The sequence below is a fragment of the Pelobates fuscus genome, chromosome 8 (genome assembly GCF_036172605.1).
Source record: "Pelobates fuscus isolate aPelFus1 chromosome 8, aPelFus1.pri, whole genome shotgun sequence".
Classification (NCBI taxonomy): Eukaryota; Metazoa; Chordata; class Amphibia; order Anura; family Pelobatidae; genus Pelobates; species Pelobates fuscus.
Window position 1 is genome coordinate 169,856,103 of NC_086324.1, and position 24,661 is coordinate 169,880,763.

The following is a 24,661-nucleotide window of genomic DNA, read 5'->3' on the forward strand; positions in this document are numbered from 1 at the left end:
GCTTCACTCCTGCCAGTTACACCTTGTAGCGTGGCCGAGCCTCAGACCATGGTGGAGGAGCTTCTGTTACCTCTATAACCTCTACCCGGTCTGACAGGAAGTGCTCACTGAGGGGGAAGGGGGGACACAAAGTGACACAGAGGGGGTGGGGTAGGGGCAGAAGAGACAGACGCGGCTGGGGTAAACATAGTGACACAGAGGGGGTGGGGAAGAGGCAGAAGGGACAGACAGGGGTGGATAGGGCACAAAGTTACATAGAGGGGTTGTGAAAGGGGCAGAAGAGACAGACAGAGGCTTGGACACACACAAATAGATACAGAGTGGCCGAGGAAGGGGCAAAATACAGGGGCTAAAGGGAGATACCCAGAGAGGCTGGGGAGACACAGAGTGGCTGGGGGAAGGGAGGGGGGCAATAAGACAAGGTACTGGAGGGAAGAGAAAGACAGAGAGACTGGAAAAGGAAGAAAGAGAGACACTAAAGCGACTGGGGGGGGAAGAGACATACAGATGGTCTGGGGGGACAGATACACAGAAGGGCTGGGGAACAGGCAAAAGAGACAGACAGGGGCTAGAGAAGGGACACAAGACATAGTCAGGGGCTGAGGGAAGACATCCAGAGGGGCTGGGAGGCAGGAAAAGACAGAGACACAGAGTAGCTGCTGGGAGAAAAAGACAAGGTGCTAGGGGGGAGAGATCACAGAGGTGTTGAGAAGGGGAAGAAGAGACCCACAAAAGTGGCTGGTGAAGAAAAGAGATACACAGAGGGGCTGCAAAGGGCCAAAAAAGACAAACATGGGCTGGGGTAGAGGGGGGGGGAGGGGGGAGGGGGGAGGCAAAGGGACACAGGGGGAAAAATATTTGAAAACATTGATTTCCAACATGATTCCAGAGTATGATAAACTGATTGTGAAGTGTAATATGTCCCATTAGCAGTAAGAAATCCTGAAAAAAATATTCAAACTTGTACTGCTTAGCAAAGTAATTTTTATAATATGGTTTATTTGCAAAATAGTTTAATCATTAATGATATCTTTACTTGTAGAGCAAAGCGCTATAAACCTATCTGTGGCCCGAAGAAGTTTAGCCTATTTTTTATTTTTGGCCCCTACCAGTTATGCAGGTTGTGCAGGTCTGCCCTAAAACATACTTGACATGCGCACAGTCGTTATTCGGCTTGTGGCATTTTCTTCCCCATAACCCACCAATAAACACAGACACCAATTTTCTGTTGGAAAATAAAAGTCCACAGCTTTATTTAAATTTTTCAATAAACAAGATAACAAATTGGGGTCATTGCCAAATAAATTAATTTACCCCCACCCCCATCCGTACAGCATTAACCCAGACAATGACCCCATACCATAAACAATATATAACAATATAAATAACACATAAATATAACACACGGCCTACCAAAGAGGCCCCATAATTATAACTTTATTAACTGTAGGGGTGTACCGAGACACCCCTACACCACCAGGTTCGGAGCCACCGATGAGCTCGAACCAACAGACCACTTCCAACTCTGGCCTAATTCAACTTAAGCTTAGCCTAGCCACTTGCTAATCCACTTCCATCCCAATTACCCTAGCCCTATCCCGCCACAGCCCGAGACTTGATCCCTTAATGTCTCGAGCGCCCCCCACCACACAGAAATAGGGCCCGGGAGATCCCTTCCTGAAAACCGAGGTTTAGCAAGTCACAACCTACCTCCGAAAGGTGCACCCCATCCTTACGATAATACCCAGGTAACATACCCTCTAGCTCCCAATGCCTTACCGGGACCCCGCCTGACCTCCTAACGAAAACTGACATGGCCTTATTAACCTTCCCCCGACATCTCGACACCGCCGCTGTGTCCCTGGCGTGTCTCCAATTAAATCTAGGAACCATCTCAGACCACACTATAACCACTCCCGGCACCCGCTCCCGGAGGCGATCCAAATCCCGCTTCATCCTCCTAATTAGCTCCCTCTGAGGGATAAGCCCCAAATCGTTACCCCCACCATGTATCAGTATTACGTCCGGGGGATTTCCTTCCAACAATTTACCAAAAATCACTCCGCTAATGCTCTGCCAGCTGAAACCACGAAAACCAAACCATTGTAACTGTACAGTGTCCTGAAGAAAGCCCAGTTGTGCTCCATTCCTCCGAACTGCGGCCCTCTTCTGCGCCCAATAAACGTAGGAGTGACCCACCAACCATACAACCCGACCTGGAAAGAAACACAAGTTATAAACTAGCAGAGCATCGACACCACAACTCAAACCCAACCAGACACCCCCTTCAAACCAACTTATCTGTTCGTACATAAGTCCTAAAACGCGCGGACTCCCACTGACCTATCTGTTTAATCCGATCATCCCCGAGTCCGAGCCGCGCTGCTTCCGTTGCAGCCCCGATGCGAAATGAATGAGTCCCAAATTGCATGGGATGCAAACCCAACTGTTGCAGCCCCATGCGAAATACCCTGACAAATTGGAAGCGCGACAGCGCAAGACCATCCTCGTGAACGAGGAAGCACCCCGAGCTTGGAGGGCGCACGCCCAAGTATTTGTGCCCACACGCTACTGGGCAGACTACCGACCCTGGCAATGCAAACAAAATTATCGTCTTACCTCTCCCAAAGACATCCGTCTTGGAGCACCTCAGGCGTATCTCGACTTTGTCCTGCCCCAGCACCACATCCTCGAACCGGATCCCGTTCGCCCCGGACTTATTAGAACTGACCAGTTCGCCGATGCGGAACGCCCCAAAAAACGCCCAAACAAAAGCTACGGTAAACAAGAGCACTTCAAACGTAGATGTACAAACTTCATGCAGCCTTTCAGTCAAGCCATGTAGAATGTTAAACGACACAGGCCGTCTCGAGTCTACAGACCTACGTCCTTTACGAAAGCCTTTCAACACCTGCTTCACCAAAAAAGTTTTTGTAATATCCTCTTTACCCGTGAACTTAAACCAAAATGCTAATGCTGACATGTAACGGTCCACCTTCGCGGGAGAAGCCCCTCCCGCGAATAACCGACACAATAACCATAATAGCGTGTCCAACCTACCTGCCGGCGAATTCGCCCCTCCAGACTGCCCCATCATCTCCTCCCATTCATACCAAACCTTGGTGTACGCTGTCCACGTTCCGGTCGCCAGGGAACTCCTTATAAAGCCCCCAAGCAAGACGTCCCGAGCCGCCACATCTCCGCCGGGCATGACTGACCTGTCTCCTGAGCTCCCGGCGCCGCTGCCCGAAAACGTTCCCACTGCGAACGAGATAAGGCGTCAGCGATAACATTCAACAATCCCGGGACGTGTTTCGCCCTAAACACAATATTCCAAGACATGCACAGCAGCACCAAACGCCTCAACAACCGTACCACAGGCAGCGAAGAGGCCGAGATATTATTAACTGCCTGCACCACCGCCATGTTATCAGAATGAAAGATCACCTTCCTATTCGCGAGCTCTTCGCCCCATAAAGATACCGCCACTACCACAGGAAAGAGCTCAAGGAAGGCCAGGTTCCTGATCAAGGCGCTTTCCTTCCACGCCTCTGGCCACTCTTCCGCGCACCATCTCCCTGCCAGGTAGGCCCCGAAACCTACGCTCCCGGAAGCGTCCGTATATAAGCCTATCGCTTCTGATGACGTCGCCTCATCCCTAAAATACACCCGACCATTGAACTCCTGTAAGAAACACAACCAAACATCCAGATCCGCCTTCATCGCAGCGGAGACTCTGATATAATGACCTGGCAATCGCGCCCCGCATGTTGCTCGAGCCAACTGCCTGCAAAAAACCCTCCCCATAGGGATCACTTTACAAGCAAAGTTCAAGCTCCCCAGCAGGGACTGTAACTGCCTCAAGGTCACCTTCTTCGAACCCCTGACTACCCCCACCCGCTGGCGGAGCGCTGTCAATTTATCTGCAGGTAACCTACATTCACCCTTCACCGAATCTATTTCCAGCCCTAGGAAGCTCAAGCATACCGTCGGGCCCACCGTCTTCTCAGCCGCCAACGGGATCCCAAAGACCTGCGCCACCCATTGCAACACCCCTAGTACTTGCCCACAACGATCGGACCCTGCCGGACCTACGCACAAAAAGTCGTCCAGATAGTGCACTACTGCACCCCCGGCCGACTCCAGACGTACCACCCATTCAAAGAAAGAGCTGAACTTTTCAAAGTATGAGCAAGAAATAGAGCAGCCCATGGGCAAACACAAATCCACGAAAAAACTCTCGTCAAAGAAACAACCAATAAGTGGTGACATGTCGGGTGGATAGGAAGCAACCTGAAAGCCGCCTCCACGTCCACCTTCGCCATCAACGCACCCGGCCCCGCTCTCCGTACCAACTCAACCGCTTGATCGAATGACGCGTATGACACAGAGCTTAGGGCCGCGTCAATGTCGTCGTTAACAGACGCCCCTTTTGGGTAAGACAAATGGTGTATCAACCGAAATTTGCCTGGTTCCTTCTTGGGGACCACCCCCAACGGAGACACCCTCAAGTTCGGCAAAGGTGGGACCGCATAGGGTCCCGCCATCCTGCCAAGCCGTACCTCCGACATCAATTTGTCCCGCACCACCCCTGGGTGATCCCGAACGGATCGTAAATTCAAACATAAAGTCCCTGACCCCTTCCCTTTAAACGGTATCCTAAACCCCTCTGTGAATCCTTTCCACAAAAATTCCGCGTCAGCCCGATTAGCGTAGCGCTTTAGCCACGGCAGCATCTCGCCTACCTTCACCGGAGTTGCCCCCAGTGGCAGCGGCTGGGGCCGTGGCGCCACTGGGACCTCCCCCGCTAGTCGATTTGCCTCTCTTGAAGCACCTATTGACTCCATGTGTACCGCCGCAACCGGAACACTCGTGTTTGAATCTGCACGACGAGCCCCATTTACATTGGCCCTCGTTGAAAAGCCAGCAGAAACCCTTCTTTTGTCCGGCCGGCGCCGCTCCTCCAGGTGCTGCACCGGCCGCCCCGTGAAAGGGCGCAGCCTTCTGCGCCATCATGAGCCGCATCCACAGGGGCAGATCCATCTGATCCCATCTCATGCTCGGGTTCGCTGCTAAACGTTGGCGGAACTGCTCATCGTATTTCCACCAAGCAATTCCACCATACGTCCGGTAAGCGTCACCTATCCCGTCCAAGTAGCAAAAAAGTTGCGAACAGCGATCGGGAAACTTTTCCCCGATGACGCTGGCCAGTATGCAAAAAGCCCGCAACCAGTTCGCAAACGTCTTGGGTATCTTCCGATACCTACGTTTTTTCTCTTCTTCCTCCTTCTTCGCATCCTTTTTATCCTCATCCTTTAGATCAAGGAACTCCTCCAGAGGAAGGAGAGAAAAAACCTCTACAAACTCACCTTTCCAAATCCTGTCTTTCACTTCAGACTTCAGGTGACATCCCAAGGGGCCCGCGAAAGAGACATGTACATTCTGCCGCGCCGCTTCAGAAACCTCCCCTCCTCCTACCGAACTTAAGCCTGTCCTCTCACCTGGATCGGGCGTGCTCCGTCCGGAGACACCACTCACCGCCTCTTTCGCCTGACCCGACGTCCCGGAACCTACTTCCGGAACCCATACCCTCGAAAATTGCGGTGAAGCCCCCTCCCCACCACCCCATGAATCTAACAATGATTTTAGGCAAGTTAACATGGAATCAGAATGTGATGTAACAGGCAACTCACCGCCAGAGCCTCTGGCCGCGGAAGGCCGCGGGGTCGTTTTCCTTCCCTCCGCCGCGTGCGGCTCCGGGGTGTCCGATTGACGCCGACTCCCTTCTGCCAGATCCCGCCGTGGGACCGTAGGTGTACCGCTCCGTGACCTGTAGGGAGAAGAACACCTGGGTAGTCTGTTCGAGTGCCCATCTACCCGCCCTTCCTCCTTACGTTCCCTGTCGTCAACCCTGCGCCTCTCCCGCCTAGCAGCCAGGCCCTCCGGGCCGTAAGAACTATCCGGCCGTCCTTGGGTGCTCCCGTTGGATGACCCAGACTCGCTGCGCCGTTCCCTTCTCCTCCTGGCCCTGCAGACTGATCCCCGCCTACTGCACCCGTCAGTAGACGGGCTCCTCTCCCTGACACACCCTGTCCGTTTTTGCCTGGCGCCTGCCCCGCGCCGCCTCTTGTAATCCGCAGGCCTAGGGTTGTCTCTGTAATCATGCCGACCCCGGGAGCAACATTTATGGCCCTCCCGTACACTCCTAACCCCGCTGTCAGAGTGTGTGTCATACCCCTGGGACAATCCCTCACTGTCCGCTCCCCTGTCCACTGGGGAAGCGCTGCGCTGGCCCTGACAAACGGAAGCCCCTTCCGCTGTCGCCCTGACTTGTTCCTGCTGCCCTAGCTGGGTGCCCTGTCCTGCCGTCCCCCCGCTGCCTTGCCTGGGCCTTGCCTCGCCCGCATGATCAAGTCCCCCTCCACTGGAATCCCTCACTGCCCTCTGAGGTGGCGTCAGCCCGTCCTTCCCAATCCCCAGTGCCTTTCCTTGCCGCCCGGTATTTAAACCGGCGACAGACTCACCGGGACGTGTCTGGGCTCCATCCACACCTCAGACATCCTCTGCAGTCCCGGTCTCCTCGGAGGCCGTCGCTAACTTTGCCGCCTTGCCGCCCGCCGACCTGCGAGCAGCGCTCCTCGTGGTAGGCCGCGACACCATGCCAGGCCTAATCACCGCCCTTGCCTTACCGGCGCCACGTCGCACAGACGGGGCCGGCGGCGTTTGCGTTGGCTCCGACCGGCCTGCTTCCCCAACCGATGATCCGCTCGCCTCCCTGGAAGGACTCCGTCTCCGACGCGCTGCGGGCATCACGCCCGGGCTCAGCCGCTGGGGCGGTCTCGCCCTCCGCACCGAACGCCTCTCCACAGCCGCTGGGGGGTTACCGCTGGTCCCAGGAACCGCCAGTTGCTGCTGCAGCCATGCCATCCCCCTGTCTCTCACTGCTGCTCTCACACCGTCCAAGATCTCTTCAAGCGAAGCCATCTGAAAAACAGAAGAAAATAAACCACACAGCCTGCCAAAACAATTAACAGGTAAGTGCGGATTCTGAATTAAAATGGCCGTTTGCTAAAATGGCCGCTTAATATACTCGCACTTTTCCACACCCTTTAGCATGCTCCACCCTAAACCCCACCCCCGAATCTATAGCTCCACCTGCCTACTCCTTGGCTCTGTCAAGGCCCATTCCCCTGACTGCGCTGATCCATGGGCTTCAGGATGGTAACACGCTGGTGGAGAGCAGAGAATGCAGAGAATTAGAGCAAGGTAGACACACGTTATACAGAGCACCGTGAGCCTGGTTTGAGTTATGTATTGGGAGCTGATTAAAGAGTGTGTTACGCGGCCACCTAGACAGGGCTTGTTTCTTACACTGGTGGTAGAGAATCAAACCTGTCCCATCATACCATCTTGAAGATAGATTTGGAGGACCAGGTCATTGCTCTGAAGAAAAAACATGAAGCTCCTAATATGCAGTTCATTCAGAGTTTGGTCCAAGCTCTGTGTTAGTGAGTAATGCGGTTTGCATACTGTAAAGAACAATTCAAGAAAAAACATGGAGCAATTACCATGGAAACTAAGAGATTCTTCCTGCTGATTTCTCCACGTTAAACTGATCAACATAAACATTCTTAGTACAATATTTTCACTCACACACACAGCAAACATATAATATATGGCACTGACTCCATCGCAGTCTGAGCGCTTAGGAGAGAAACGGCTCCTTGCCTTGAGACCTGTATAAATAAAGAATTGACAGACACAGTTAGTGAAATGATCCTTGTCAAATACTTGATTGAATGAAGGGAGAGTCTCTCAATGTTATTCTTTTGCACACATCAGTCTAGACCAGGGGTTCCCACACACGAACCACACACAAATTTGCATTGTTGCATAAACCTTTTTTTGTACATGCTGGTGTGTGTCTGTGTGTCAAGGTGTGTGTATCTGTGTTTGTATGTGCCAGTCTGTGTATCTGTGAGTCGTGTATTTGTGTATGTATCTGACACACAGATACACACACACACACTGGCATATAGTGGCACACAGATACACACACCTTAACACACAGTGTGTATCTGTGTGTGTGTTTATGCAGGGCTGCCATCAGAAATTTTGGGGCCCCTGACACAGCTCAAGGTCTGGGCCCCCCGGCGCCTGCACCCGAGTCCCCCCCTCCCCCCCGAGTCCGCCCACAGGGATGCAGTGTCTGCAGGGCCGGTGCAAGGATTTTTGCCGCCCTAGGCAGGGGTGTATCCTGGTTTTGTGCTGCCCTAGGCAGGACAAAACTCAGGCGCCCCCCTCACCCCCACCCCCCCCCCCCCCGCCACCCCCACCCAACCCTTCCCCCGCCTTCTAAATACACACACACTGACAGATACGCATCCATTAGCTAACTGTTAGCTAATGGATGCGTATCTGTCAGTGTGTGTGTGTGAGTGTATGAGTGTGTCTGTGTGTGAGTGTGTCTGTTAGTGAGTGTGTCTGTTAGTGAGTGTGTCTGTTAGTGAGTGTGTCTGTTAGTGAGTGTGTCTGTTAGTGTGTGTGTCTGTTAGTGTGTGTCTGTTAGTGTGTGTATGTCAGTGTGTGTGAGTGTCTGTTAGTGAGTGTGTGAGTGTGTCTGTTAGCTGCTAACAGACACACTCACACACTCACTAACAGACACACTCACTAACAGACACACACAGTCAGACACACACACACACTCTAACAGACACACTCTCACACACACACACACTCTAACAGACAAACAGACACACTCACACTCACTAACAGACACACACTAACAGACACACTCACACACACTAACAGACACACTCACACACACTAACAGACACACACACACACACTCTCACACTCACTAACAGACACACACACACTAACAGACACACTCACACACACTAACAGACACACTCACACACACTAACAGACACACACAGTCAGACACACTCACACACACTAACAGACACACTCACACACACTAACAGACACACACAGTCAGACACACTCACACACACTAACAGACACACACACACACACACTAACAGACACACTCACTAACAGACACACACTAACAGACACACTCACTCACATTAACTCATTTTTTTTTAATTTACCCCCCCAGCCTCCTTACCTTTGGGAATGCTGGGGGGGTTCTCCCTCTCCCTGGGGTCTAGTGGGGCTGCCGGTCGGGCTGCTGGGCTGGTTGCTGGGCGGGCGGCTGGCGAGGGAGCACTTCCCCTGAGCTGTCTGCTCAGCTCCCTCGCGCGCCGCAGAGTGAGGCTGGGAGGCGGAGCCGGAATATGACTTCATATTCCGGCTCCCAGCCTCACTCTGCGGCGCGCGAGGGAGCTGAGCAGACAGCTCAGAGGAAGTGCTCCCTCGCCAGCCGCCCGCCCAGCAACCAGCCCAGCAGCCACCAGCCCAGGATGTCTGTTAGCCGCAAGGCTAACAAGGCATTTGCCCTGGGCGTTTGGGGGCGGCTTTTTTTGCCGCCCCCTGGAAAATGCCGCCCAAGGCAAATGCCTTGTTTGCCTCGCGGCAAATACGCCCCTGGCCCTAGGCAAAAGTAAAGTTTGCCACCCCCCCATGTGACATCACAGTGCCCCACCCATATGATCTGCCATGTTAACTAACAGTGCTGCAGTGCCGCCGTGTTTACAATAAAAGGCCTGCAGGGACAGGCTATAGACACCAGAACCACTACATTAAGCTGCAGTGGTTCTGGGGACTATAGTGTCCCTTTAATGTGAGGTAAATTAAAGATTAGTGCCACGAATAATATACTAGATTGCCTACTTACAACCAGATGAGGATGATGATGGGCTTCAGCTGCCGTCTGGCTCCACTGGTCTGGTGTAGAACAGGCTCTCTGGAGGCGGTTTGTAACTGTGGTCACAAAAATCAATGTTCTGGGAGAAGCAGCTCCATTTTTTGAGGGCCCTTTACACAGCTCAAGGTCTGGGTCCCAGGGTCCACCTTCATGTTCTACCAATGAGTTTGTTCACAGGGGTGTGTGTGTGTGGGGGGGGGGGGGGGGGGGGTGTCCTGATGTGTGTAAGGAATGCATTGTGTGAATCTGTGTTTGTATGTGTAAGGGCTGCAAGGTGAGTTTGTGTATGTATGGGATGCAGTGTGTGTGTCTGTAAGGGATGCACTGAGTGTGTGGAAGGGGTGCATTGTGTGTTGCTGTGTGGAAGGGATGCATTGCTTGTGTATGTGTGTCTGTGTGTAATGCATTGTGTTTTTCTGTGTGCAAGGGGTGCATTGTGTGTGTGTGTGTGTGATGGATGTCAATCTCTCCCCCTACCCCCGTCAATTTCCTTCTTCTCCCCCCCCTCCAATTTCCTTCTTCTCCCCCTCCCTCTCATTTCCTTCTTCTCCCCCTCCCTCTCATTTCCTTCTTCTCCCCCTCCCTCTCATTTCCTTCTTCTCCCCCTCCCTCTCATTTCCTTCTTCTCCCCCTCCCTCTCATTGCCTTCTCCCCCCCTCCAATTTCCTTCCTTCTCCCCCCCTCCAATTTCCTTCCTCCCTCCCCCTCAAATTTCCTTCCTCCCTCCCCCCTCAAATTTCCTTCCTCTCCCCCCTCCCTCAAATTTCCTTCCTCTCCCCCCTCCCTCAAATTTCCTTCCTCTCCCCCCCCCTCAAATTTCCTTCCTCTCCCCCCTCCCTCAAATTTCCTTCCTCTCCCCCCTCCCTCAAATTTCCTTCCTCCCCCCTCAAATTTCCTCCCTTCCTCTCCCCCCTCAAATGTCCTCCCTTCCTCTCCCCCCCTCAAATGTCCTCCCTTCCTCTCCCCCTCCCTCAAATTTCCTCCCTTCCTCTCCGCCTCCCTCAAATTTCCTCCCTTCCTCTCCCCCCCTCCCTCAAATTTCCTCCCTTCCTCTCCCCCCTCAAATTTCCTCCCTTCCTCTCCCCCCTCCCTCAAATTTCCTCTCCCCCCTCCCTCAAATTTCCTCCCTTCCTCTCCCCCCTCCCTCAAATTTCCTCCCTTCCTCTCCCCCTCCCTCAAATTTCCTCCCTTCCTCTCCCCCCTCAAATTCCTACCTCTCCCTCCCCTCCCTCAAATTTCCTTCCTCTCCCCCCCAAATTTCCTTCCTCTCCCCCCCAAAATTTCCTTCCTCTCCCCCCCAAATTTCCTTCCTCTCCCCCCATCAAATTTCCTCCCTTCCTCTCCCCCCCAAATTTCCTCCCTCTCCCCCCCACTCCTCAAATGTCCTCCCTTCCCTCCCTCTCCCCCCACTCATTCAAATTTCCTCCCTCTCCCCCCCACTCCCTCAAATTTCCTCCCTTCCCTCCCTCTCCCCCCCCTCATTCATATTTCCTCCCTCCCCCCCTCATTCATATTTCCTCCCTCCCCCCTCCCTCAAATTTCCTGCCTTCCCTCTCCCCCCCACTCATTCAAATTCCCCCCCCACCCCCACCCACTCAAATTTCCTCCCTTCCCTCCCTCTCCCCCCCACTCATTCATATTTCCTCCCTCCCCCCCTCCCTCAAATTTCCTCCCTTCCTCTCCCCCCCCAAATTTCCTCCCTCCCTCTCCCCCCACTCCTCAAATTTCCTCCCTTCCCTCCCTCTCCCCCACTCATTCAAATTTCCTCCCTCTCCCCCCCCCACTCCCTCAAATTTCCTCCTCTCCCCCCACTCATTCATATTTCCTCCCTCCCCCCCCACTCATTCATATTTCCTCCCTCCCCCCTCCCTCAAATTTCCTGCCTTCCCTCTCCCCCCCCCCCCACTCATTCAAATTCCCCCCCGCCACCCCCACCCACTCAAATTTCCTGTCGCCCGGTGACCCGGCGGGCGCGCGAGGGAGCACTCTCCTCTGAGTGCTTCCTCTTCAGTTCCCTCGCGCGCCGCGTACTGATGCCGGAGTCGGAAGATGACGTCATCTTCCGGCTCCGGCATCAGTACGGTGCGCGAGGGAGCTGAAGAGGAAGCACTCAGAGGAGAGTGCTCCCTCGCGCGCCCGCCGGGTGTCAGCAGGGCCAGCCTCTGGGGGGCCCTGAGGTGACCGGCTGCTGGGCCCCCCAGGAGAAGAGGCCGGCCCAGTGGGAACATACCGGGGTCGCAGGGCCCCCTGCGACCCGGTATGTTCCCACTGAATGTGGGGCCCGGACGACCTGAGCAGTCCGGGCCCCCCAGGACCGCCGGGCCCATGACAACCGTTTCGGTTGTCATGCCCTGATGGCGGCCCTGTGTTTATGTATCTGTGTGTTAAGGTGTGTGTATCTATGTTTGTATGTACCAGTGTGTGTATATGTGTGTCAGTGTGTATAGGTGTGTGTGTATGTATCTGGCAGATACACTGATAGACACTTACACACATATATACTCACAAACACTGGCACATGCACATACACACACCCACTGGCACATACACACACTGGCACACACAGACCCTGACACACATATATACACACACTGTGACGCATACACACACCTTGACACATATATACACACACTGGCACATACACACACAGATTCACACACATTGGCAGATACAAGCACTGACACAGGTACACATACATACACACACAGAGAGACACATATGTTTAACTTACCTTTTTTCTTCCTTCAGTGCTGCTGGCTGAGGATGGTGTCCCGCTCTCCCTCCAGCCGGCGCATTATGTCTGGGAGGAAGTGCTGTCACTTCCTCCCAGCACACCATACAACAGGGGGTTCGATCACGGTCTTAGACGCCCGCAACGCCTGACCAGATCCCTGTTTAGCAATATCCATCAGTTTGCCCTAAATGCTTGGGCCACCAGATGGGCAAATCGCCACGGAACCCCAATTTTGTTCCCTAGGGTTCCACGAAACACTAATTGGGAAACGCTGATCTAGACATTCACAGTATGTATTTATTTATCTTGTTCTTATCCTTCATAGTTTGGTTGAATTATCAGAATATAATCTAAAGAAATTAAAGGATCGCTATAGTGTCAGGAATACAAACGTGTATTGCTGACACTATAGTTCTAAAACTGCCATTTAGGTCCCTGGCCCCTCTTGCCCCCATTAAAAAGTTGATTTTACGCATCTTTTTTCCCACACTCTTTTGGTCTCGTTGCTGCTGGCACATCCTGTACAGCACTGACTCAGGAAGCACCTCTAGTGGCCGTCTGAGGGACTGCCACTAGAGGTGTTCCTAAGCAGTAATGTAAACACTGTCTTTTCTCTGAAAAGGCAGTGTTTGCACTAAAATGTCTGCAGGGACTGGCTATAGACACCAGAAACACTACATTAAGCTGTAGTTGTTCTGGTTACTATAGTGTCCCTTTATCTCCTATAGTATTAATGTGTCAGTATGTAATCTATACTACTGCATTATATACCTTGTTTATTATGTATATGTTGGACTTTGCCACGGCTGTTTTTTTTTATATTATAATGTATTTCTATCTGTAGCTCGGTAATCAGTAAAGACATTGAAACAGATATACTGTAATTTATCAACATAGACAAAGTAAAGTATACCGCACCCTCCTGCTTCCCAGGGTGCAAGCTGGCCTGAGGTTGGCCAAGCCTCACTTTACAGATATGAAAAATAAGAATTGCTCCAGGCACTCAAGGTGAAACAAAAAAAGACCCCGATCGGGTTAAAACATTGCTGATTTAAAATCTAAATCTAAATTTTGGTTTCACCTTGAGTGTACCACAGTGCAATTGGTATTGAAAAAAACAAAAGGAAAACAAAGCCATCTCACTCCATGTTAGGGCCCGCACTGCTCTACTTTTTCATAGCGAATAAACCAAAAAAAGAAAAAAATTAAGGTTGACTTTTTTCTTTTTTTTTGTATAACTGCTCTACTTTTTCGTTTCAATAAAGATAACAGGACATTTGATTTTGTTTTTGGTTATTTCTTGTTTCATTATAAAAATGGGAGGGAACAAATTTAATTTTCACAAGAGTTTGCAAAATGAACCATAATATATTTTCTAATTTCTCCTCTATAGTTTTTGATTCTGAGTTTGTATCGTCCTCTTCCATAAATTGATCAACTACATTTCTATCACATGTAACTCTGAATCGCTTCTGAGAATCTTTTTACCTGTCAGGTAATGTAACATTATATCTATACTTTCTACAGACTTCCAGCAGTTTCGAGTGAGCCCAATATACAGGCCTGAGATGTGGGGTGAGGATAGAAAGGTCACCCTGTATTGTACGGCTTCCAACTGCCCAAAGGAGGTCCAGGTGACATGGACTGTGACCGAGGCTGATGGACAGAGCGTCATGATGTCAGATAGAGAGAGTGAGAAGGAGAAGTTACTGAGTGATTACACTGTAAGAACTGACCAATCACAGGCTGATGGACAGAGCGTCATGATGTCAGATGGAGTGATTGAGAAGGAGAAGTTACTGAGTGATTATACTGTAAGAACTGCCCAATCACAGGCTGACGGGATGCACAATGTCATCACTGTACTAAACATCACACCCAGTGTATTAAAACACAAAGACACGAAGATTGTCTGTAAGTTTATCTGTGACGGGAAAACCAAGGAAAGAAAAATCAAATGGAGATTTCAACTACGTAAGTCAAATGTTTTCATTTATTCCATACAATACTGAAGCTAGTAATTACCCGTGCAAAATATATCAATCCTGTTTCCCTGTCTGTAAATACTTGTAAAGTGTTTATATTTCATAGATTGTAAAAAGTATGTGCAAACTTGTAACGGATCGCCTGGCACCCCGACTGGGTACCTCCGTTAATGGATGCTCCTAGCGCTTCCTGAGGACTCCAAGCACTCTGGCAGACACCACAATCACCGAACCGATGCAGCATATGAATCTTCTCAAGCCTCTGAATGCTGTAGACAGTTGAATAGGAACCATACGAATAGGTTTGCACTCCTAGCAGTCAAACTGGAACAGCATACAATAAATCCTCCCCCAATAATGAGACAACACTTCACTTTGAGGGTTAAACAGGAACTCTGGACTGGCACATCCAGCCTGGCTTTTATTACAAGAGTTGAGAATACAGGACTGCCCACAGGGAGGGACAAAACAACCAATAGCATAATAGTTACAACCCCCAGGTTTCCTCCCCTCAGATAAACATATAACATAATTATAGCATACAGTAAAAATACAGTTTTCACACATACACTGTAACTTTAAAACTATACATTCAATTTCCATACTTAATAATTACATATTTGGAATCAGCACACTTTAAACATAAACACTTCCAAAAATCAGTCAAATCCCTCCAGTGGATCAAAAGTTAGCTGGAAGTCCTTTATGACCGACCGCAAGCACAATTTCCTGCCCAAAACAGTTCCATAGATTTGGGCTGTGCGGCCGGTCAATTTCATGCGGAAAAACGACTAAGTCCCATTTCGAACGGGACTTAGTCTCTGGAGCTGAAAAACGAAGTGTAGGAGAAGGTAAGGGTCAGCGGTGTTCGGTAAAATGTGTAGCCGATTTCAGTTCCACAGAATCTTTAGCATACACCGCTGACCGCATCTGAATGAACAAAGATGGCCGCCGCCACGTGTTCGTTTGCACGAACTGAGGCCACCCAGTGGTCGGCAATTACCCTGCAGTAACCTCACAGCCTGGGAGGTAAATTGCCTGCACACTTTAGCTTCTGGGTGGTCCGCTTGTGTGGTACTTGGTTCAGTAAGCCCTATTTACTGAACCAAGTGGGAGAAAGCCAGGGGCAAGTTATTTTACAGGTCTGGGGACATAGTCTTAAAGGAGCATTGTTCACCACAGTTATAAGATGTCCCCAGATGGTTCTTAAAGGGCCATCAGCAGTACAATAAAATACAATATGCCCCAAATAACCCAGGGGCCATAGTCAGCAGGTAGAAGGCGGGCAAACAGGCTTCTCCAGGGCCCAGTGGCGAGGTTGGTTTCGCCACAAAACCCACCCCCAATTTAATAACCCGAACTTCAGAAAATGTGTTCAAATGTACCATAGACTTACTGATCTGTATCAAAGTGTTGTGATGACTTGCAAGACTTCCCTTGTATTTGTGTCTGTAAACTGTAATCCTTATGTAGTAGTCTAGTATTTTAGATCATCGGATAGTAATTTAGCTCAATCAGCAGTTAGTCTATGATCTAGACTTAAACGTCTAAATTTAATATATGTCTGTTAAGTTGTGTATTTGTGGAATTATATTTTCCACTGTCTTTGTGATATATTTTATTTATCTTCATAATTGTTTGATATACCTCAAATATCAGTATATCAAAATAAAAGTATATATACAGTTATACGTACATGCAAAGATAAATATATAGATATATTTAAGTTAGATTAACCCACGACTAAACCAATTTCGATCACATGCATCTGCACATACAGACTTATTTAGATACTTTTGTACATACACATATTTATAGAAACAATATGGCCCCTTCCAATCACTGTTAATCCTTTCAAATAAAGGTAGAAATGGCAGGATCAGTTTTATATATATGTTACCGCTAAAGTGAGAAATCAGTTAATGTGCACATTACCTAGCTAATCTGCAGATTAACTGATTTGCTCAGTTAAAGTGCGGAATCAAGAGTTTTCCACACTTTACCTAGGTAATGTGCACATTAACGGCTTCCGTATAGTTAAAGTGCAAAATGTTTGTTTCTTTCCCTTGTTTAAGACGATTATTTATTACAAAACGTCCTTGCAGAACCTGTCTCACCCTTTCAGTGCAAAATGTTTGTTTCTTTCCCTTGGTAATGAGGAATTATTTATTACAAAACGTCCTCGCAGAACCTGTTTCACCCTTTCAGTGCAGTCTCTGCAGAGTCGTTCACTTCTCGTCTGAAGGCAGAAAGATTCTGTGAACCTGTCTCCATTCTTTTGTGAGCAAGTTCCTTGGAATGCCCTCCACCATCAAATTCTCAAAGCATGAACGCATGGCTTGTTGCTTCTCAGGGGGCTGGCTACTAACAATGCTGCTCCGTAAGTCAGAGAAATACTTCTCTCATTGAGGAGAATGAGACCAAGGAGAGGTCTGCTCACGGATCACTGATTCCGACAGTATTCAAATATATGATGATATTGAGAACAGTAGAGAGCATCTGCTGGGATCATTTCAGGGTGTTGCTGTATAATGTGCAGGAAGCGCTTGGTCTCTTGTGGTGGTGGGGGCTCCTCGTTTCTTACCAGTTCGGGATAAATGTTTGAAGAGGTATGTGACTATGTGGTCCAGACAAGAACAGAACAGCAACCTGTGCACATCATGGTGTCCTCCAGAGCTGTGAGTCCCTCAGAGACATGGAGGACAGAATGATTTTTGCACTTTAACGAGTGCCTAGTAGGTAATGTGCAGATTATCTAGGTAATGTGAGAAATATTTGAGAAATGAAAATATTTTCGGCCCTTTAACTGATCACCCTAGTTAATCTGCAGATTAACTAGGTAATGTGCACATTAACTGATTTCTGCACTTTAATCATAACATATACACATATATATATATATATATATATATATATATATATATATTCTCTATAGTGTATAGTACCCTCTGATAATTCCACACACCGGTTAACCCTGAAAATACTGCATAATACAAATTATCAAAACAAAGTGTGACAATGAACAAACAAAGTGAACCCTCTTGTGAAGGATAATATATGTGAATCACACAGCAAACGTGAATTACCTCACAATGTAGGATAATACAAAGGTAACTTAAGTCTTCATATACATAGCAGGGAAAATGAAGTATAATAGTGATGTTGATTAATTATTTTATTTTAATGTTTTTGTGGTATTATACTATGTTTGTCATTTTTTAAGTGGTTAAAGAACTTTTTCATCCAATCAACATCACTATTATACTGAATTGTTCCTGCTATGTATATGAAGGCTTAAAGGGACACTATAGGCCTCATTGAAGTGGTCTGGGTGCAATGTCCCATGTGCCTTAACCCTACAGTGGTAATTATTGCAGTTCCTGAGGAACTGCAATAATTACATCTCAGGGCTGACAGACAGACACTAGAGTGACTTCCGAGTGCTTAGACGACTTTTGGTCGTCTAAATGACGCTGGACTTCCTCACGCTCTTCATGAGAACTTTCAGCATCACCCAAATCCCCATAGGAAAGCATGACGCAGCGCCGAGGGACATCGGTGCTGGATTAATGTAAGTGACTGAAGGGGCTTTAGCCCCTTCCACGCGGGAGGGGGGAGGGGTTGCAAGGGAGGGGGGCACCATCAGAACAGCTTTGTTTTTCTGTCACTATAGAATCCCTTTAAGTTACCTTGTGAGGTAATTCATGTTTGCTGTTTGATTCACATATATTATCCTTGATAAGAGGGCTCGCTTTGTTTGCTATTCATTTCCACACTTTTTTGTTTTGATAATCAGTTTCTCATATTCCCAGTCATTACAGATTTTGTTTTATTTCCCAGTAAAACCCCAGATATTGGATGATACCCCTATTAAACTATCGCTGTGTGACTCGGGTGACGTGCTCTGCTCGGCCAGTCTGCAGAACTTTCATCCTAAAGATATTCAGATCACATGGAGCTGTGGAGTTGGACATTATCAGGATCTGGAGACCTTTAAGGAGACAGTTACAGTAAATTCCCAGCAGACGTTTAATGCTGACAGTGAATGCAGGATTCCTGGTGACCTATTCAAAGAGCCAGGATTTAAAGTACGCGTCCACTGGAGACATGAATCCATGGATGGATCTGGATGGAAGGAAGTGTCTGCAGCAGGTAATGTGCTGGTACACTGGAGTGTGTGTGTGTGTGTGTATGTATATATATATATATTAAACTCATGTTTATCATTATATCACTATTACTTAAACAAGGGGCACACCACAAATATATATGAAAAGATTTTTTATTAAATGGGTCACAGTAGCAGGCTATCTCATTAACTGTATCAATAAATGAAAAAGACATACAATGTCGAATGAAAAATACAATGTAACACCTGCAAGTTCTGGAATAGCCTATGGACAGAATACACAATGCATAAATAACTGAATAAAAGTATACAGAAATAGCTGTATGAGATACCAAAACATTTGTTATAAACCCAAAAATAATTATACATACAAAGAAAAGAAAAGCATACCCGACCTAGTGAGAAGAAGGACAAGAGTCAACCAATAAGCCCCCAACGTTTTGGCAAAACGTTTAAGTAATAGATGTAACTCTTTTGGCCTTTGGGAATATGGCCCTATACGAGTGAGCACCCATGACTACATTGTCTATTTGGGTTTAACCCTCTTCTGTTTCTGATCAGCATTTCTGAGTGTGCCTACCTGTTTTAATTTTTACTATCATTATATCACTGTCTACTTCCCAACTCTGTTTGTGCAATTAAAACAAATCACATATATATACATATATATAGGTTGTACTAGAGATTGTAGCCGTATTTTTCCAGTAATACAGATATAAAATAATAGATGGAATTAGTATCTTGTAATAGATTGTTATTGGACTATTAGAATTTTGCAATAAGACGCTTTTGGGAAATCTTTCCTTTTCTATGTCTAAAGCATTAAAAAGGGTGAATTAAGAAAATATTTAACATTCTTCGAGAGCCTCATAAATATTCTGTGTGAGGATCTTTACCCTAATCAGACCTGTGTACTATCTGCGCTATTAAGACTTTTAGACTCCTGCATCACAACTCAGCTGTGAATTCTATGTCGTTTTGCTCAGAAATGCTTTAGACTTAAAGCGGCACTGTCATGCCGAACTTACATTTCTTTAATCGATTCCTCTTCTCTCCCTCTCTCAGGATCTGTTCTTCATTTCTTCCGGTCTGCTCGAGTTTTCTTTAAAACATAAGACAAAGTAGGGACTATTTGTCTTATGGAGGTATCCTACACCTGACCATCTCTGACCAGCGGAGGACACATTTCCGGCATTCTGTCTAAATGACAGGACATTCGGGAAAAGTGAAAGGAGGCTTCTTGGGAACATGGAGGAAAGGTGTTGTGAGAAAACTGCTCTGACCACCGGAAATGAAGCACACTTTGCTCCTCCGCTGGTCAGAGATGGTCAGGCGTAGGAAACCTATCGACTAAAGAAAGGTAAGTTCGGCTTGACAGTGTTGCTTTAAGAAAGGGAGGATACCTCAAATGCTTGTCATTCCAAACATTCTGTTAGTCCAATGAAAATGTATTGCAAGATGCTACTATCATCTGTTATATTACATTTAGATAGATATTTTATTTGTATCTATGTCACATATGCAGCTGTCATGTAAATCAGTGGAATATCATAGGCTTACAGCATAGGAGGCAATACAGCACATGCATTATCATGGACTGTACCCAAACAATCATTGTGTATGTTCAGCATATGTTCAGACAAATTACCAGAAAAGCAGCGGAATTAAATGTGTTTTTTACTTACTTATAGTGTCTTTTATATTTTAATAAATTGTACTTATTAAAGAGAGATACACTCTCACTACCTCCAAGTTCTTATTAACCTCCAGTCTCTTCCCTGATTGGTTTGCCCATTGTATCCCTTCTTGTTACAGACTTGCCTTGGCGCCCTCAGATAGGAGATATAATAATACCGGATTTGTTACACAGCGCTGAGGCCAAGCTGCAATGTACAATCTCTGGCTATTTCCCTGATAATCTGGATGTGAAATGGTTCAGGAGGGAACCTGGAAAGCAGGAACTGTACCTTGTGTCTCCCAGTGAGAAATACAAGCTCCCAGTGATGGATGTAACCAGACAGGAGGATCGGACTTATACCTGTACAGCCAGTCTGATTGTCACAGTGTCTGCTAGAACTGATCAGGGAGCAGAATTCGTCTACCAGGTGGGACATCCCAGTGTGGAGAGACCCTTGGAGAGAAGAACAGGAGAACTAAGTGTGAAAGGTGGGTTTGGTGTACAGCAGGTCCATAAACAGGGACACACAATGTACTCAGTAAAGTATTTATACATAGATCTAGTGTTAGGGTAATACAGATTGTAGGGAGTAACAGGCTCCTCATCTAATGATTCTAACTGTAGCTGCTTGTTTTATTGCACATTGTGACACCATCAGCACTGCACTGTAAGAACGTGTCAGGCAGCACATTAACCATTAATAACTACTTAATGCCTGACACCTGCTCAGTATAGAGAGATGGAGAGGCTGCAGTAAAGAGACATCTACCTCCCAGTCAGGTTACAGTAGCCGGTTACATGTGACTGTTGTATGATGTGGACATTAAACTTTTGCCATTAATGAAATGTGATGTTTGGCTAAATTCTCTCCCTTCATCCTGTTTACTTAGTATTTAAATTCACTCACTGTGTGAATTTATTCTGGAGAAATGCTCATTCTTAGATCAAAATATTGCTCAGTATGTTTTGCACACGTAAATAAATGGAAGCACATTTTGGAGAGGTGCTGGACTGCCTTTTTGTTTTCCTGGAGGTTTTAGTATAACTGGAATCATCACCCTCTGGGGTACGTCCTTTTCTTATGTTTTTGTTGCATTAATTCTCTGAATTGATCATTTTCAGGAATCCCAGTAATAGGGAACTTTGTACAAATGGATCGATATATCTCATTGGACATTGATGGCTTTTACCCGAAGGATATTACGATAACCTGGAGCCGGGCTGACAATAACAGAGAGGATTATAAGAGAATCCCTGACTCCTCCATTCAGAATACATCACATCAGAATAACGATCGCACCTACAGTCTAACCAGCAGGTGTGAAGGTCTGACATGGACAGATCGTATAAATCTGGATATCATCTTTTTAAAGGTGGTGGTGGAACACGATAGCCTACAGTCTCCAGTAGAGCACAACTTCCAGCGTTTATATGGTAAATGTCCCTCAGATAGAATTACTGGGTTTATTAAATCTGGGGTTATATTTATTTTTGTATCATCCTTTATAAAGAAGGAATTATGAAGCTGACACAAATCCAAATAGCAATGTATAGTTATACGCAGAATGTCTGATGGGATTTAGTGAGAGAATGAAGGATAACTGACTAGTCTCGCAGCTAAAGCCACATGCAGAGCCTGTGTATTACACAGCATTCATACGATTCACCCAGGAGTCAGTGCTGACAAGCTAAAGCCATATCAAGATATAGAATTTCTTTCAACTCAATAATACCTGACTTGCTAATAATCAAAACCAAATAATCAAATAATGTAGGAAAACTGACTTTCACTGGAGTTTAAGATAAATTAAAACCTGTCACTTATTTACACAGAAGGAAACATTCAGCTTTTTATAAATACTATAACTATATCTGGTATTATGATACAGAATGTTCTCAGCTGTCACCAAGTATTGGATCCATTCACAGTATTATATTGAAAGCTTGCTACTTTGTATTTTTTGTATTTTATTACTTGTGACTCCCATCTAACTAATCTATTAATCTATCTAATATATTCCATCATATTTGTATCACTTCACAAATGACAAAATATTTTATCTCTCACACAGGAGACTTTTATTTTTATGAGGACGGAAAAAAGCAAAAAATACCCAAGAAATGAAATCACAGCAGCTTCAGAGACAGACAGACAGACCCGGCCAAGTACTTTATTATCCCATCATTATGTCTCAAGTTACAGTCTGAACATATTACGGACGTTTATGAGTAAACCCTAAATACGGGTCGGAAATAAAAGTATTCGAAATGTATAGGATGAGGAGTGACATCATTGGGTAGAAGCTGGTTGGTCAATAAACCCATTAAACACAGATGCGGTTATTTACTAAACCTGGAGCTGTGATGCTTTTAAATCTTAATAAGAAAATTTAAGCAAAAAATTATGATGTGAAAGAAATTCTCCAACTCAGAGTTATTTATTAAAGTGAGAATGGATGAGAATTCAAGGTGCATTTTACATTTACAGCCAAAGTGGCCAAACTGGAAAAACACTCTGGACTGCTATGCTCTCAGTTCGGCTACTTTGGCCTTAAATGTGATATTGACTTTGAATGCCTGACAATTGTGATAAAGTCACAGCTTGGCTATTTTTACATTCAATCTTTGCCATTCCATTATTTAGTGAACAAAGCCAAAGACATATTGTTATCATATGTATTCCAGCATTACAACCATCGATTTTCTGATAAAATAATTTTTGTAAACAAAAATTAGTTGTATTAAGATGTATAAATAAAAAACAAACAAAAAATGAAGTTGTGCTATCTTTTTTAAGAATTGTAAAATTCAAGAAAAAATGTATAAATATAATGTGTCAGTTGCCATTATAATCCGCATTCAACAGGGGAAGGGCTTGAGCCTCATGGCGGCTGGACGTGATTTGTGTTATATATTTAATGAGTTTTTCTGGTTTGTGGTCTATAAATATATAGTCTTTGTCTAACTATATTCATAAGGGAATCCTGTTTAGAGTTATTTGTTGCATGTTTATTTCTCATTCCTTTTTGTCCTGAGTCCAATAAAGACATAAGGTAAACAATTCATGTGATAATAGTACAAAATCTAAAGAGGAGCATTGGTTAGACTCCCTGTTTCTTGTTCAGCCACTGGTACAAATTGGTTACACTCCCACCACCCCCAATAGTAAGCCATCAAGTTTAAATGGGATTAGAGAGCATACAAAGTCCCTCAACATTGCAACTCTGTGCCTTCTTCATAACTCCACCACAAATGATTCTTGACCTGTGCATGGGCTGTCATTTTTTCTTTCCCAAGCTATTTCTGCCATCTACTCAATGTCTCAGCCTCAAGACTTTTGAATTAGGTGAATTAATTATTGGAGCTAGGAGGTCTGATTTGCTCATATGATATCACACAACATGATACTCTCTGTCTATGACAAATGCGAGTATTATTGAATACATTTGCAAACAGTATGTAAAATACCTTTACAACTCTGTATGATTTAATTTGATATGTTTACTACTGGCTAAACACAAATTGCATATATAATGATTCAGTGTGTATATCAGAGGGGTCAGCATCTTGAAACCTTATCATTTTTATACACATTACATATGGAAATGCTGGCACGGTTACATAGAACACAGACACACAGACACTCACACACAGACACTCACACACAGACACTCACACACAGACACTCACACACAGACACTCATCACATACACTCACTAATTATTTTATAAATAAACATTTTCCACCCAGCCTCCCTACCTGGAGAGCTGGTGTGGATGATGGATCTGTCCCTGGGGTCCAGTGGGGCTGCTGGGCGGCGTGCGGCAGTGCTGTGCTTTGATCAGACGCGGCGAGGGAGCTCTAACCTCTCTGCTCTGCTCCCTTGTGGGCTGCCTACTGATGCCGCGGAAGCCAGAATATGACGTCATATTCCGGCACCCGCGGCATCAGCAGAGAGCGCGCGAGGGAGCAGAGCAGAGAGGTTAGAGCTCCCTCTCCGCATCTGATCAAAGCACAGCACTGCCGCACCGGGGACCGAGATGGTGGCCTGGCAGGAGGGTGAGCTTCCCTCCTGCCGGTCACTGAAATCTTGCGCCCCCGGAGCGGCCGTCTGTGCCGCCTTGTGGACGCCCCGGCCCTGGCTATAGGGGCATTGCAAGCTTCTCTGTAAATCGGCCGCACAGAAAAAATAAAGAATAAAAAAAAACAAAGAGAATCCCCTTCAACTTCTCACATAGAATTTTAAATCCTTGAATTCATGTTTGTTCTGTAATTTCATTTAACAGGTTGTTAACTGTCACAG

The 24,661-nt window shown here is 46.7% G+C and overlaps 2 protein-coding genes across 2 annotated transcripts in view; both read left to right on the plus strand.

Moving 5' to 3' along the window:
* LOC134571357 (tyrosine-protein phosphatase non-receptor type substrate 1-like) overlaps positions 1–14,000 on the plus strand; it is a 28,726-nt gene extending 14,726 nt beyond the window's left edge. Inside the window, exon 5 of the mRNA XM_063429559.1 lies at positions 13,960–14,000. Coding sequence (XP_063285629.1) covers positions 13,960–14,000 — 41 coding nt within the window. The remainder of the gene's footprint in view (positions 1–13,959) is intronic.
* A 94-nt stretch (positions 14,001–14,094) lies between these two features.
* On the plus strand, positions 14,095–22,506 carry LOC134572013 (uncharacterized). Its single transcript, XM_063430776.1, has 5 exons — positions 14,095–14,540; positions 18,392–18,703; positions 20,496–20,846; positions 21,481–21,792; positions 22,431–22,506. The coding sequence occupies exons 1-5, from the start codon at positions 14,135–14,137 to the stop codon at positions 22,481–22,483; spliced, it is 1,434 nt and encodes a 477-aa protein (XP_063286846.1). The 5' UTR covers positions 14,095–14,134; the 3' UTR covers positions 22,484–22,506.
* The last annotated feature ends 2,155 nt before the right edge of the window (positions 22,507–24,661 follow it).